Source organism: Tachysurus fulvidraco, chromosome 10, assembly GCF_022655615.1.
Source record: "Tachysurus fulvidraco isolate hzauxx_2018 chromosome 10, HZAU_PFXX_2.0, whole genome shotgun sequence".
Taxonomy (NCBI): domain Eukaryota; kingdom Metazoa; phylum Chordata; class Actinopteri; order Siluriformes; family Bagridae; genus Tachysurus; species Tachysurus fulvidraco.
Window position 1 is genome coordinate 14,487,523 of NC_062527.1, and position 17,170 is coordinate 14,504,692.

The following is a 17,170-nucleotide window of genomic DNA, read 5'->3' on the forward strand; positions in this document are numbered from 1 at the left end:
AGTCCATTGCAGCGCTCCACACTCCCTTACTGTCCCATCTATTGGCAACGTGGCATAGTGAGTTCAACTGTTTGGATGTTTTTTTGAGATGAGAGAAAAGCAGAGAGCTTAGATGAAACCCCTCTGGACACAGAGAAGCCACTCGAAATTTAACACAGACAGTAACAGGTGTTCAGGATCTCTGGATCCATGTTGTTCCCAAGGGGTGGGAGAGCGGTGGGGGTGGGTGAGTGAGAGTGTGTGTATGTGTGTGTATATATATCACAACCTAACACTTGTTTACAAATGTTTGACTATCTATTTATTAAAATTGCTCTTTAAAAATGTTTGTCTTTTCAAAAGTAAGTTGTGTGAGTTATTTTGAAGAACATAACCCTGTCCCTTCCCAGCTCAAAGGGCATCAGATATGTTGGTCTTCTGATCGGTGAAGAAGCTACTCAGCACTCTGAAATTCATAATAGAGTATGTGGAAACCCAGCATGACTATAACCCTGAAATAACCCCACATAATCAATGCACAATTACCCAATAGATCAGCAAGATTTTTTGAAGTGGTCCTTTTAGTAATGCTAATGGAAGTTTAGAAGTGCTCTTTGTAGTAATTGTTTTTCAACACTTCAGTTAGAAGTGACTCTACACATGGCTCCTATGAACCTCTTCAAGTGTCCACTTTATTACCGCAGAAAATCACATTAGTGCAGTTATGTTCTATTTATTTCTTTTAGAGATCTTTGATTACAGATATACAACCATAGATAAACTAATTATTGATCTGTGTTGATTTATAGTTTATCAGTTTTCTTATTGTAACCTAGGGGACTCTTTACAATTGCAGGGGACCCCTGATGGGGTGCCAACTTATCAGACATTTGTACACATACTCACCCATTTCACATTCTTTAGAGATGCCAGACCCAAACGCTAGGCAAATGTGCTAGCAACTAACCACCTTGTCCCCAGCACCAGGATATTTAGTGAATAAGTGTGCAAATCTGCAATGGAGCTTAATTCTCCTCAGAGTTTAATTTTAGGTGTATTACTAACTCTAGTTTCACTTCTTTATATAGTCGATTCGACTGGCCTTGATTGATGATTATTCCATGTTCCCTTGACTAGACAGTTTAAATTACAGTAAACCAGTATCACAGTATCAGTTACACTGAATATGAGCATGGCAGTGATTTAGTGATAGCTAATCACAGCCATGCTGATGTTAAGTGTAACTGTGAATCTGATGTTAATTCAGTACTTCTATAACCTAGTATTTAATATTGAGAAATGATCATTCAGACACAATATGGCCAAAATGATCTACAGTGATCCCTCGTTTATCGTGGTTAATGGGGACGGAAACCCCTCGCGATAGGTGAAAATCTGTGAAATAGGATTGGTCCCACGTTTGACCTTTACACTGATGGTCATCATCTTGCTCTTCCTCTTGCGCTCACTAGAGGAATCTTTCGCAGGGGCATGGCACTTAGGAGGCATTGTAAGGGCTTAACGAAAAGTTAATTTCGAACACAATACCCGAGACACTGAACAAGAGTGGCGAGATACAACAAGGGAAGAAGCTGGGAGAGGATGCGATGATGCGCAGCCAATCAGCTCAGATCTCGCGCAGGGAACCAATCATGTGCCTTGTCTGAGTGCCCGTGGGTATGTACAAAGGCTCTGAGAGAGTTTCTCTCTTTGTCTGGCGTCCTGGGCATCTTTTTATTTTTCGATGAATATTTTTGAAAAATCAGTGACGCAATGAGGCCGCGAAACTTGAACCGTGAAACTTGAACCGTGAAGTGGTGAGGGATTACTGTATTCTGTTGCTCAGGTAATGCATCCCAAAGAAGCCACGCTAGATTTACGTTTATCTAAAGCAACATAAAAGTGCTTTGACATTTCTATTAACGGATGCAGACAAATTTTATAGCACCTCGGCTAGCCGAGTAGCTATCTCACACTGACACTCGTAAGCTCAGTAAAATCAGTAATCTGAGGCGAACATCACCTGGATTCTGTTTCATGCTTTCAGCTTAAGATTTATGCATCATTACTGTGCTGCAAAGAAACAGGTCTGCCTTGTGAACACTGCACCACGTTAGATTTATTGTCCTTGTTGACGCTCAAAAGCGGTGTCTGTTTTTTATTTCCTTTTGTCTTGTCGATAATGCTATTCGACTTTGCATTGAGAGGTTTTTAGTTGTGCCAGACAGAGGAAAAAGCATATTTGTCAGATTTTTTATTACAGCATTCCTTCATTATGTTTTTTTTTTCTCTGCAGAAGAGCAAGAGCACAGTTCTCACTCTTACCTTCCTCTGAGCCACGCTTTCAAGGGTTGTGCCAATGTTAACTTTGATCCCTCTTCTGTTTTTCCTGTGTTGTGTAAAGTGTCCACATGAATGGAGGTGAATTCAGAAATCTGTTTTCTGAGTTTAACAATAGGAAAAGAAAGAGAGCCATATGATAGTTTGTCTTTTATGTTTTATTTTTATTTAATGTGTCTTGAAAGCCACAGCAGGTGAAATGCTGCTGTAGCCAAACTTGACTGGAGAGGAAATAACCACATGAAACCCTGAAGAGTGTTTCACAGTGTGAGAGCCTTCGTTGTCATGTGTGTACCGCATGCCTGTGTGTATAGGTGTCGGTGGGAGCTCAGCTGAGTGAATCAGATCCCGATTAACACCTTTCTGTGTGACCTTTGCAGAGTCCGAAATTTGAGTGTAAAAACCGCAAACAATGGTGTGTATAGATATGAGAGTCAATCATATAAAAGCGCCTTTGTCTCGAACATATGGCTGCAGAATATTAAGTGTGTGTTCAACCAGTTGAGTGGCCATGTGCATTTTTGTGGGTTTTTATGGAAATAAAAAGTAGTCTTTGTTTGGTTGAGCTTAGAGAACAGGCAAATCAGTGACAGCACAAAAAAAGTTGTGTGAAAACAATGTAGAGCAACTGCAAACATTTGAGCAGCAAGGCTGAAAGTATGTTTCCTTCCGTCAACTGTCATTCAAGTGAGACACAAGCACACAGTCGTCACGCTTGTGCAGTTGCAACATGTGACCGTCACTTAGATGACAACCACAGACCTGAACATGCCTGCTACTGGTCCTTAGCTGTATCTTCCTTACTGCTTCATGGGGCTGTCAGCTGGTATTATCAGCTAATACTTTATACTATATTAGCTAATCGATTGTGTTCAACAACAACATGCACAGGGAAGTTCATGGGAAATGAAGACAATTTCCAAAATGACTTTATAACCAAGCTTGAAACATAAAAATACAGAAAACCACAAGAAGAGCTCTTGTTAATCAGCAGTATAAGTATAAACTGCTGTATACAAGTGTCAGTGTTTGCCTTGACCATGGGCTAAAATGATGCCAGTGGGCTACGCTTTAAGTCCCACTCTCACCTAGAATGTTTGAGAAACACATCATGTTGTGAAGCCTGCATCAGCATATGTCATATATTGTGGCTTTAGTGCATCACTTCATGCTTAGTGGTCAGACTTCTCATGCTTAAAGTTGGGACCTCTGGTGCAACAAAGGAAGCAACGAAACATCTTTCCGTGATGCATCTTAGCTTGTCCCTCCTCTGTGTTAGCCAGCATGTAAAGCTGAGAATGCTTTTTCTTGCAAAAATGAGCCTGGGTGCTTAAATAATAAAAGAAAGTCATCTTTATCTTAAGAATACTTAACTATACAAGAATTAACTGAGCATGTCTGCAATAACTATTTTACATAGAGCATGAGTGGGCTATATAATTTTCCTCTAACTTTTCTAATGAGGTAAGATATAGTTAGGTTTATTTACACTCACGAGTTCTTCAGGTTTTTTTTTTTTTCTGGAATTTTTTCCAGTTGTTTCGTAGGTCTGGTCACCCCCCAGACATTGTATGCATGGATTCTGATTCTACATGAGGGCCCGGACTTCATTTAGGTTGTCAGATGTGTAAGATCTCTGAACTTCTAGCAGACTGTAGATATGTAATACAGAGGGCAGGATGGGAATAGTGGGGTGGGGGTGGGGGGGCACACACAGAGCCTGTGTGGCGAGAGAGACAGTGCCGGAGGCCATGGTTAGGGTTGAAGTAGCGGAAGAGTTTTTGTCTTGACAGCCTCTCTCTCACACTCTCTCTCTCACACTCACACTCTCACACTCTCTCTCTCTCACACACACACACACACACACACACACACACACACACACACACACATATTTGGTAATACTCTAAATGACCAGTGTGGTTCCACTTCCTTTTTTTTTTTTTTTTTTTTAATGCAATGTTAGACCTTTTTGTTGTGCCCTGCCTTGTAGGGGCTTTACACTTGTAGAGATGACCAGTTCAGTTTTCATGGCTGGGACAGGAGCTGCTTCTTTCAGGATTAGTTTAGTAGGCTTTATATTTTTATAGTTTTTGTAGACTTTATATTTTTGCAGGTAGAAAAGGTGTTTTAGTGAGTTATTTTTTTTTTTTTTGAGTCAGTGAGTCAGTGATCGAGACCGACAGATGGACAGACTAGCAGTAAGGGGAGGTAAAGGAGAACAAAAGGAAAGAAAGATTGCCGGGATGGTAAAAAGAGAGATACAGAGAGAGGGAGAATAGAAAGAGAGACATAGTGAAGTAAAACAATATAAAAGAGAGTGCTAAAGTAAGATGGAAAGCGAGACGACGATTTAGAGAGCGATAAATCGAGGTGGAGAAACAGAGTGCAACAGTGTGTCAGAGAGAGACTAAGTGTGTGGAACCTGTCGTTGAATAGCAGGTTGTAATGGTGCTCATGTGAACAGGTTACAGACGGTGTGTCCTGCTGCGTTCAGTGCAGTCACACTGATCAGATCCTGCCTTGGCTTCAGTCATTCACTTATCATTCTCCTCTGACTCATTAATCTGCTTCCTGGATCAATAACTTGTGGCAGTTAGTGGAGAATGCATGCTACCAATCGTGCACACAACCGAGACGCGTGTTAGCTGTGATGTAGGTCGTCGTGGTAACGTTATAAGCAACCTGTGTGGTTGGAAAGCAGTTTGTTGGGGCAACAGGAAGTTTTGATTTTAATGTACAAACTTGTAACGTACAAACTCTGATATCTGAGAGCTATTTATGCATTTTGATAACTCTTATTTGACTTTGATACTGTGTCGTGTGTGTGTATGAAGCAGAGGGCAGGTGGTCAGTCATGCAGGAGACAGAAAAGACTTCGAATACTAGAGAGAAAGAGGGAAGATCTCTAAACTCATGCATCCTTAGAGAACACCCGGTGCAATTATGTGTAGGCTGTAAGTCTGTAAAGCTGCTCCTTATCTCCTTCTTGCCATCCCTCCTCCTTTCGCTTTCTACTTTACTTTAGTCCTGCAGAATTACTACATGCACTCGCACGCATTTATATCGAGTGAGGTTAAGGACTATAAAGACAAAGTGAAACAGTAACAAGGTCCTACTGCGGTTCTGGAAAAGTATTAGAAAATTCACTCTAGACTTTTCTAATAAAAGGACAGTGACTTTGGGGTTTGTTCATTCATCCCAAAGAGTATTAGTAACTTCAGGAAGTGATGTTGGGTGAGGAGGCTTCTTGAGTTGGGGTTGATGCAGGGCTCTGTGTAGCACATTCATGTTTTTCCAAATGTGGCACATCATCGGTCATGTTGTAACAGGTTTGTGCCTTTTGGTTCCAGTGAAGGGAATTGTAACGCTAAAGTACACAGAAATTGAAACTGTACTCTGCTTCTAAAATTGTGGTAACCGTTATGAAGTAAGAACCACATATGAGAATAATGATCAGGCGTACACGTATTTTTGCCCATACTGTGTGCATACTGTAGCGCTTTAGTTCAGTCCCACTTAGTTCTGCAAAAAGGTTTTGAAGACTTTGTATCCTTTTGCAAAGAATCTCTGATTTTGTCAATGGGCTATGATATTTATAAAATAAGTGAGGAATGAAACATTTGGCCCATGTTTTATGCGGGAATCACTCATGACAGTGTGGTGTGATTTGGCTGAACACTTAGCCTGAAGTTGATTGTTTTGCTATAACGACAGATCCCAGTATGTTTTATTCATCCACAGCAGTTTGCTGATATATACAATTTATTTATTAATGAACACGATGCTATTTTTTAATCAGTTTATAGTTCAATGTTACGAAACGGCCCTGAAACTATTTGGTTCTTCTTAATCCCTGTTGCATTATAGCAGCTGTGAGCAGTAGTTTCGTCACCAGTTACTGTTCTAATATGATGAAAACACATGGCTTGTCAAGTCACAGAGAACCAGAAAGTGAAAACTTTCTATTAACGGATTAGAATGTCAATTTTGTACTGCACTTTTTAGCAGTTTTACATTCCTACATCCCTGCATGTTAATGCTTACGTTGCCCAGCATCTTTTATTGAATAATTACAGATGAATTAGTCGTTTTTCCTTTTCGAAGGATTGATACTGATGAATTGGGCATAATATCACGAGGGACATATTTTAGTACAGTTAAGCATTGTCTGGCAGCAGCAGATTGTGTTCCTGTTTAAAATGCTGTAATTGTTCTACTAAGTAGCCGTTGAATGTACGCATCGGGTGATGCTGTAAATTGTGTGTGTGAGTTTGAGACTTCCTGTAAGAACTTTGCACAGGAAGTGGCCTACCGCTCACAAGGGTGTGCCTGTCCTGCTATGACTCCTGACATCATCTCAACACCAGAACACACACACACACACACTGTTACCAACAGTCAGCTGTCTCCATGGCAGCCAGGGAATGAACCTAGCCCAGTTGCTGTGAATGCTGATGATCCACAGCTGGAAGTTGCCTGTCTGCTTTCGCTCTCATTCCAGAAACATGACTGCTGCTTCATGTGAAATAGCCCTGATTAGTACAGATATGTGCCAGTTTCACACTGAGGCATTCCACAGCGATCAGTCAGCTTTTAAACATTCACTTTTAGATAAGCACAACAAAGTAGTTGCTAATAGTTCCATCTCCAGTGAGTACATCTGCTAAATAGATTGGAGTTATTTTAGAGAACAAATAATGGGGCAACTAATCCTGGATATGATGATCTCATTTTCACAAATAGTGCACAGTAGGTTTGGGGGGATTGAACATGGATTAAAAAAACCTTTCAGACTCGTCAGATTTAACGTTGACTTTCCAATACAAGAGACTTCTCGCTGTAGTTTGTGCTGCCTGAGTGGCGGCTCCAGGAGCAATATAGCGAACACATCACATTTTTGCTTCTTCGTAGTTTTCTAAAATATCCATATACATGTAGACAGTATTTCATCCTTTTATGTGAGGTGAATCTAAAGTACATAAGAATATAAAGACAGTCTGAAAGAATGAATTAAGATTGCACAATGATTAAGCAGTTTTTATTGAAAATACGGCAAAATTCTTCTTCCTACAAGTTCTCTTCATACACAATGCAGCTTTCAGATACATTAATGGCAACATCTTTGTTTCTTCACACACACACTGTGTTTCCTGTGTGATTATCTCAAGAGAGTCATGCAGGCCAAGTCTTTTTTGTGTGTTGGTTAGTTGAGCTTTCCCAATCTCTGTATGTGAATAATGGAGATGGAGAGCTTGCTATATTGCCCTGTAGTTCTTTGCTGTCTCCATCGAGTCGTCTTTCAGGCATGTAATTGCCTCTTTAGCATCAGCACAGTAATGCAAGTCCTTCATGTAGAAAAACGAATGGGTTTGTTTGTGTACCTCTCTCTCTCTCTCTCTCTCACTCACTCACTCACTCACTCACTCACTCACTCACTCTCACTCACTCACTCACTCACTCACTCACTCACTCACTCACTCACTCACTCACTCACTCACTCACTCACTCACTCACTCACTCACTCACTCACTCACTCACTCACTCACTCACTCACTCACTCACTCACACACACACACACACACACACACACACACACACTCTTCTATGTTTGCCCTTAAGGTGGAAGCTAATTAGATAGTAATATATGTGGAGTAGTTTAGGTCAATATTACTCTGGTGTCTGGAGGAATTAACACCCTTTCCTTGACATTTCCTGTTTATAAAGATTTTCCTAAAACGCCTTTGCATTTTGAGAAAATTGCTCTGTTTCCTTATGCTTTTATAAATGGATATTTATAGATTTATTGTCAAACAAGTTATTTGAAAGAATGTAAAAAAAAAAACGCATTACAGTGTATTCCTTAGAGGGAGGTTAGATAATACACAAATTAAATTAGTTGATCTTCATAAATCAGGCAAAAGCTGTGAAAAAAAAATCAGCTGAAAATATCCACTGTTGTGAAAATGCCAGTTGACAGGTTTACAGTAAGCAGGGTGGTTAAAGAGGCAAAGATTTCTTCGAGATAATCATGTAATCATAGTAGCATTTGGGTGAACAAGTCTCCAAATATACATTTAAATGCCAACAAGAAGATCTTTATTTTTAACTAATTATTAATGTTGGCTAGAGCTTGCAGAGGTGCCAATACTTAGTTTTGTTATTTTGCATTCTAAGGTAATTAAGTGCAGACATTTTCATACAAATTTTAATAACTATCTTTACCAAGGTGCCGGAATAACAAATTGTTTGAAATACACCCTGAAATTACTACCAGGTCTCTAATACCTACGAGCTCAAGATTCGATCAGATGATCTTAACCAGATGTAGAATCGGACATACAAGGCTGACCCATGAATACCTGCTGAAAAGAGAAGACCCAATTCAGTGCCCATACTGCAGCATTCCCCTTACTGTCAAACACATTCTGTTGGACTGTCCTGCGTATAATGACCACAGAAGGGTATTTTATGAGGCCAATTCATTTAAAGAGCTATTTTACAAGGTTTCATCGGAAAAAGTTTGAGTTTCTGTCATATATTAATGTAAAAAATTAAATTTAAGTTGTCTATATTTGTCAATATTTATTCCTGTGATTTTTAGGTTATTTTAGTTCTTATTAACCGTTCTTGCCATGAAGATAGCCTCAGTAGCTGACATGGCAGTAAACTACAGTAACTAACTAACTAACTACCAAGGTGCTGATGAGCAGTAGATCTGGATGTGCGTTTGGTTGCTTAGTAAGGGGAAAATGTTTTTTTTTTCCTCCATGGACATGATTAGATTGCTTTTCACACCACAATGGTTTTATTAATCTGGCCAAGGACGCAAACGCTGCAGACGGCTACATAAACTACACAGCAAACGGCGGGAAGCAGTGTCATGTTTACACACTCGTACAACATTTCATTTTAAAGAAAAAGGGAAAACAAGAATTGCTGTATTAACATGGATAGCTAGCTAGTTTTGTTCTTTGATTTATATGTTTTCTTTCATGCTGCTTTTCTTTTTTGTTTATTGCTTTGTAAAATTTGCATAAGAATGTTAGGCTGAAAATTTCACAATTAGGCAAGTTTTGCTTACAGAGGCGTTTTACTGGCCAATATTTTACAGAAATATCACTAGCGATAAACAGTCATTGATTCTGAATCGACAGGCGCTACAGTAAAATATGTGCTGTTTAATTTGTCACACAGTGCATTTACACATCCCGGGTGCTTAGTCCCACTCCACAGCTTAGTCCCACTCCCACTCTAACAAAACATTATAGGCTAAAGTGTACATCACCTTCTGCGCATACAGACGCGTACACACACACACACACACACACACACACACACACACACACACACACACACACACACACACACACACACACACACACACACACACACACACACACACACACACACTTCAGCAGTTTCCCTTTACCCTCAAGATTGTATACAGGCTGATGGTCAGTTTGCTGTGCTGCTCTGCCCTCTTGTGGTAGATTTAATATATTACACCATTATTTTTGTATTATTTTTTCCTACTTATGTTTAACTCTGTATTTATATATCGCTTTTCCTATTGTCTATCAATCTCCAGCTGCTAATCACTTTTGCCAAATGTCTTGATGATTGATAACTGCTGTATCACTGCTTTATTGGTAATTTTCTTTGTTCGGTTTAGTCAATAATGTAAAGCCTGTAATTCTAAAGATAAATGATTACTTTGGTTCTTTTCCTTTTCTCCCCTACTTTGTACAGACCTTCAAAAGACTCATTCCCGATGAGGTAGGTGTATAAGCCACTGTATGTTTTCACCCTATACACATGCATACATGTTGTGTATGTGTGTTTGTGTTGCTTGGCATCCCCCCGACACTGTTTGTTCCCACATATAACAGCACGTGTGACTCGTATCACCATCCTCACCATCATAACCCTCCCCACCATCCCATTGCACTTTCACCAATAACCTGTAACCTCCTATATTGTGTGTGTTGACTGTAGGTCTGTGTGCAGTGTTTAGCAGCACTGCTTCATGTGTTTAAACATGCCTGTGTTTGTCATGAGGGCTACCCAGACCCACCCAGTGTTTAAGCTGCATTCTGAAAGATTAGTGTTTTCTCTACCTATAATAACAACAACAACAACAACAACAACAATAACTAGAAGCAGTGCTTTTTGTGTCTTCACTGAACTACAGTACTTCTTCCTGTGCATGTTCAGGCTAGTCATCATGTTAAGGAATGCTGTTGTTTTACAACCTTTGTATCTTTAACTCTTGCTTCTGTAACCCAAACAGATTATCTGCAAAATTTTGTAGATATATGCAGAAATATTAGTGATAAGTGCTGCTGCCATTGCTGATATCGCCACACATTCAACATAATTCATTTAAATAAGGATTTGTTCAAAGCAGTTTACAAACACCCCCCCCCTCCCCCGTAGTCCCATGTATACTACAGAAGCATTGGAGGTTTAGAGTATTCCTTTTTAAAAGAAATTTAATGCATGGTGTAAATTTTTAATGCATGGTGTAAGCAATAAAACAGATTTCATTCAGCATTAACTTTCAGAATGCAACGTTATATACACTTCAATGATATTAGCAGAGATGTGCCTGAGCTCCTGTTCTCTGCGTGTGTGCCTGTCTGCGTGTGTGCCTGTCTGTGTGTGTGCCTGTCTGTGTGTGTGCCTGTCTGCGTGATGGCGCGTCTGCGCGTGTGCCTGTCTGCGCGTGTGCCTGTCTGCGCGTGTGCCTGTCTGCGCGTGTGCCTGTCTGTGTGATGGCGCGTCTGCGTGATGGCTGAAGTGACCCGAAGCACTTTTTACCCGAACCCGATGTGCATAATTTTTTTTTTAAAGAAAGACCAGACCCAAGACAAACCCGAAAAAATTAGACCCGAGTCCGACCCGACGGCAATTTTTTTTTTTTAAAAAACTGGGCTCGAATGTTGCATAACTCTAAAATAAGTAACCGCCACAGAGTGGATTCAAGATTGATTAACAGGTCTGTTTCAACGGTTTAAAAAATTAGCTTACTGCCAGCCACAGGTTGCCAGCCACATGTCGCAAGCGGTCTTGGCATACAGAGAAGCGGTTGGAAAAGGACTCGAGTCAATGCACACACTTGATGCCGCTATTATTAGACCCGACCCGTGTACGAGGCACACGTGAAACTTTTAGACCCGAACCTGCTCGGGTCGGCCCTCGGGTTTTCGGATCTAAGTGGACCTGTGAAGACCTCTACTTCAAATGCGACTGGTCAACCAAGACCTTGTGGTGTTAAAAGGCTAATGTAGCTAACAGTTAAAGGAACCTAGTCTCCACTTTAGCACTGTAAATTGAATAATTTCACACACTCCTCAGACCTCAATAGGTATATGTTTCCTTTAAAAACTTTACTGTAAAGTAAAGCTTAATAGAATTTATTTTACTCTGTGCCTACATTCTTGGGAAAGTGCTCATTAAGCTTGAGCAAGACTACCTAACAGATGAAGCTGCCATCCTGAAGTCAGAGTTACTTATGTTGTAGTTTAGTGTCACATCTTGAAGGCACCAGATTCAGATAAGTGGTGTGACAGGAGAGCACAACTGGACATGTAGAAATGATTTGGATAATAACATTTACATATGAATAAATGGTGTTCCTTTGAGTATGTGTGATGACTTACGTGTCTAATGCTGAAGGCTATTCATGTCTCTCTCTTGCTTTTTTTTTTTTTTTTTTAGTTTTATAGCTTTTAGACACCAGATATCTGAGTGATTAATATTTTTCTATCAGGTGTAAAAAAAATATGTGAAGACTGGAAATGAACCGATTTAAAAAAGGAACATTTTTATATTTTAATATTTACTAACTTTATATATTATGTAGTCTGACATTGTGAAAGATTTTATTTTAAATTGTTTTTTATTACTAATCTGTAATATATAGATTGACCCTAATGTACACTACAGTTGGATGGTGGGCTGACACCTCGGTCTAGTACACATCCAGTTCTCGTGTGGTCTGTGTTTTGTGTTCGAGATGTGCTTGGAAATGCTGTCATTGCAGCTTACAGTTCACACACCCACTGATCCCTCTCTGAACAGTACCATGTTAAATACCCTTACACTTAACCTTTTGCTGTTCGCTGTGTGGCAGCTGGAGCGGTTCACAAGCATGCGAATAAAAAAGGAGAAGGAGAAGTCAGGCTCGACAAGCCAGAGACATTCCTCTGCTGTGCTTTATGAGATCCCATCCCAGGCTGCCATGCTGCAGGACCACAGTGATGACTACATACTGGAGCTCTTTGAGCAGATGCTGGTAAGACACTGTGTGTGTCATTTCAAATGCATTTAAACACTTAGTATTCAGATTCAGTGACAGAAGAAGTGTCACACTAAATTGTTGCCTACATGTGATTTTGCTTTAAGGGTCGTGTGATCGAAACACGTTTAAATATGCGTTCATACACATTATCGTTGGAATTGATCAAAATGATGAATTGGATCAGTGAATCTGACAGCCCTGGTGTGTGAATAATCAACAGTTGGCTAGCGTGTCAGTAATATTTACCAGATTACACGCAGCACTGTGCACGATTGACCTTTTTAATCGCAGAGTCCTTCAGCTGTGTTTTTTTCTCTCTCCACTCGCCAACCCCCACCCACCTCCAGGTGGACATGAATCTGAATGAGGAGAAGCAGGTGCCGCTGAGACAGAAGGACATCGCCATAAAGAGAGAGATGGTCTCTCAGTACCTACACACATCTACAGCTGTAAGACACACACACACACACACACACACACACTACTGAGGGCATTCTCAATGTCATTTAATCTCAGCCTGTGGTCTGGAGACCCCTTGTGGTGCAACAGTGCACTGAGGATGAAATGCCTGAGTTCCTATCTGTGACATAGGAATAGGCCTAACAAGGCATGTGATAAAGAATATTAGCACTGTGAAAGCTGATCTTGTCTCTTGCAAATGTTACAGAAGCACTCAGATATTTAATTGGATTAAACACTGTCATATTTCAAGAGGTTCATTATATGATAAATTTACCAATAATTATCTAAAATTTATAATGACTAAACATTAATGAGATTATAAAATATTTAAACTATTTAAAAGCTTCTTTGATTTAAAAAATGCTGTTCCCATCTCCTGATTAGAATATCTGTCTATCTATCTATGTCTGTCTATCTTTCTGTCTATCTGGTAAAGCTATTAATTGATTTGCATGCAGTTTTTCTATTAACAAGTGCATTTCAAATATTGATAACACTTTATTGCTAAAATATGATTGTTTCGATTATATTGTAAACATAACACAGTAATTGACAGATTATGTAATCGATGTGCTTTTATTAGAGCATGTGAGCAATTTACTGAGATTTACTCTGTACTTCTGAAATTTATTGACACAAATTAGAATTATTATTTATGTTTGTGTGTGTGTGTGTGTGTGTGTGTGTGTAGGGCCAGAACCAGAAAGAGAGTTCCAAGTCTGCTGTGATGTACATCCAGGAGTTGAGAACTGAACCCAGAGACACACAGCTGCTGAGCTGCCTCGAGTCTCTACGCATCTCCCTTAATAACAACCCTGTCAGGTAAACTCACAAACTAGACTCTACACAGAGACATGCACATCTTATGATATATGAGCAATATTAACCCTGTGTGTGTGTCACAGCTGGGTGCAGACGTTTGGACAGGAGGGTTTGATTTTGCTGCTCAACTTCCTCAAGAAACTTCAGGATGAGAAAGAGGAGAACCCGTAAGTGTTTTTTTTTTCCATGAACGTGTGTTTGAGTTACTGACACAGATAAGGCATGAGAAGACAGGTGAGACTGCAGGCTGCTTGTATGGCATTAAACTGAGTAAACTGAGTAAGCTGCTACTGGACTAGAGTTGGATATCTGCAACAAAGCTCTGAAACTTCCCTAAAATCCCTCATTTCAACAACTTTTTTTCATTGTACCTCTTAAAGTACAATGTTTAAGAATAAAATAAAATAATCAGTGAAAGCTTCAACTGTTTTATCTGTTTTATTCTTTGCACTTAATTTGTCACTATCACCGCTGCCCTGCTGTTGCTGATATTTATGCTGGTCTCTCTCTCTCTCTCTCTCTCTCTCTCTCTCTCTCCCTTCCTCTTCCTTTCCCTTCTAGGAACTCTGGTGTTGGAGTTAAGTGCCAACACGAGATCATCCGCTGTCTCAAAGCCTTTATGAACAACAAGGTGAGCAGATACACACAGTGATTGGCAGGTGGATTACAGACTCTGTAACCGATGCACTGCAACTCTTCAGCTCACATCTTAAGTACTTATTATACAGATTTATAATGTCAGATTTGAATTAATGCTGCTTAAAACAACGATCAGATTTTAGCAGTTGGCTGCCAAGTTTTCAAGATTCTTTTTCAGCAGCTTATCTCTGTGGATTTAAAATCCTATTAGAAACAGTGTCCAATTAGAAACAGTCATTTGTGTTGCATATAAATGGTGAATTTAGTTCTGGACTGTTGTGTTGTGTTTCAGTACGGTTTGAAAGCCATGTTGGCATCAGCTGATGGGATTCCTCTCCTGGTCCGAGCCATAAATCCCAGCATCCCTCATATGATGGTGGATGCTGTCAAACTGCTGTCAGCTATCTGCATTCTTGAGCACCCTGAAAACCTGTAAGTCACTGTGCAGGACTGTGTGATGATTTAGTAGAGGTGCATACGAGTGAATGTTATGTATGGATATCGCAAATGCATTTACTGTAAAGGGGATGCTATAGTTTATTGATTTTAACATCCAGTTTGCTTCACATTCCTCTAATCAACAGTGTTGTAGAAGTGCAACAATACCCATGATTTACCACTGTATCAGTATTATTTCATCATATCACACACCTTTTGGTTGTCTTTAAAGGAGCATTTTGTTTGGTCATTAATTGCCAAAATAAAATAAACGCTACACACATTTACTTTGGATATCTGCTTAAAATTCTGCTTATAATGTTAAAAGGATACCAGTATTTTATCTTTATTGATATATTTATAAATAAATATATGAATATTAAAATGTGCAAATTCCTTTGCATGTCTCTGCCTTGTTTTGCAGTCATGAACGTGTACTGGAGTCTATAACTGCACTGGCTGAGGAGAGGGACATAGAGAGATTCCAGCCATTACTGTCTGGCCTGCACAAGCCCAATATTGCTCTCAAGGTAACAATATTGCACACTCTCTCTTTCTCTCTCACACACACACACACACACACACACACACACACACACACACACACACACACACACACACTTTAATTATCAAGCAACTGCTGAGCAGTTCCAATGAAGTCGAAGACGATAACGAAGACGATAAAATTCTTTTTGTTGTAACACGGAGTCAACTTTTTTCATTTTGCCAAAAAAATAAATAAATGCAGGTTTGTGAACCTTCGTGAATGATCTGTGCCTGTCTCATTTTTTTGTGTGATGTGTGTTTTCAGGGAGGCTGTATGCAGCTCATCAATGCTGTGATCAGCAGAGGAGAGGAGCTCGACTTTAGAATTCACATACGCTCTGAGCTGATGAGACTGGGCCTGAGGGAGCTGCTCGCTGTGAGTTAAATTCACAAATTCTAATTAGTTTATGATACTTAACACAAGCAATATACCCATAAACTCCGACGTGTTGTGTGTCTGTGATGCCACACGTCTCACCCGTTCAAAGTGTGTAAAGCGTATTAAAATAACATATCCTATATGGCTTCTAATGCTCAAGTAAGCAGTAAAATGCTCTAGCAAAACTTCTACATCTTTACCCTCATTATAAAGGCCAGGATTGATGAATGTGCAAATGAGCTTAACAGTATTCCCATTTTCATACATGTCTCTCTTTTTAATGCAGCTGGTGATCATATTCATGTGTGTGTTGTGAGCAGGAGGTGAGGAACATAGAAAATGAAGAGCTCCGTGTGCAGCTGCAGGTCTTTGATGAGCAGGCTGAGGAAGACTCCGAAGACCTGCGTTCTCGCCTCGATGATGTGCGCATTGAGATGGAATATCCTTCCAAACTGTCTAAGCTCATAAGTTAAGACACCAGGCCAGTTTTTTACCACCTTACTAATGATTGAAAATTCTGGCATCAGAATACTGGAACGGTCCAAAATAGTTTTCCAAAATAGTTTTCCAGTAGCCGGATTTAGTTGTATGTTATAGGTGCTTGAAGAACATGGGCACCAGCAAGAACCTACAGGGATCTCCGTGGTGGGCAGGGAGCACTGTTACTTGCTGACTGATTATTTGTATCATATATGTGAAGCCATATACAAAGACAAACAGAAAAATGATACTATAACATTAGTTTCAAGTCTCTTTACCTAATTTGTAACAAATCTCTTCTTGAATCTAACAGTTCTTTTAAGTAAGAGTTATTGTTTTTGTTCTGCCATATTGATGTCAAAATCGTAAAAACCCTCTTTTAATAGCAATCCTTTAACCGGATGTTTAACAAATGTAATATGAAAGCTGGTAAAGGCTCAGTATCAGTAGAAAGACCACTCAATGGTACGATATAAAATAATAGTGTTTGGTCTTTGCATTGCCGTTGAGACATTATTTTTCAATTCAATGAAAATATAAAACCTCATGTTGCATTGTTTCCTGTTTGACCCCTTCTTGTGTACTGTGCAATGAAAAGGTCTCACACAGATAAGTCTTCATGCAGCTTCTGGGTGAACCACCAGGTGTCTCAAGGGTTCCCAAAAAGAAATACAAAAATAATAATAGTGTATTTGTGTGTTTGTCCTGATAATTTTGGCCATCTAGTGACACAACATTTATTTGGCATTATTACTATTATTTATGTGTTTTGAAATTAA

At 39.6% G+C, this 17,170-nt stretch overlaps 1 protein-coding gene across 3 annotated transcripts in view; it reads left to right on the plus strand.

The window, feature by feature from the left end:
• Positions 1 to 17,170, plus strand: part of LOC113660092 (protein diaphanous homolog 1) — a 115,206-nt gene that overhangs the window by 17,745 nt on the left and 80,291 nt on the right. For 2 of the 3 annotated variants that reach the window (XM_047819142.1, XM_027173336.2), the window contains exons 2-11: positions 10,072 to 10,098; positions 12,458 to 12,619; positions 12,973 to 13,074; positions 13,779 to 13,909; positions 13,993 to 14,076; positions 14,471 to 14,540; positions 14,841 to 14,980; positions 15,411 to 15,516; positions 15,798 to 15,908; positions 16,232 to 16,350. In XM_047819142.1, coding sequence (XP_047675098.1) covers positions 10,072 to 10,098; positions 12,458 to 12,619; positions 12,973 to 13,074; positions 13,779 to 13,909; positions 13,993 to 14,076; positions 14,471 to 14,540; positions 14,841 to 14,980; positions 15,411 to 15,516; positions 15,798 to 15,908; positions 16,232 to 16,350 — 1,052 coding nt within the window. The remainder of the gene's footprint in view (positions 1 to 10,071; positions 10,099 to 12,457; positions 12,620 to 12,972; positions 13,075 to 13,778; positions 13,910 to 13,992; positions 14,077 to 14,470; positions 14,541 to 14,840; positions 14,981 to 15,410; positions 15,517 to 15,797; positions 15,909 to 16,231; positions 16,351 to 17,170) is intronic. The other variant, XM_027173337.2, reaches the window with a different exon arrangement.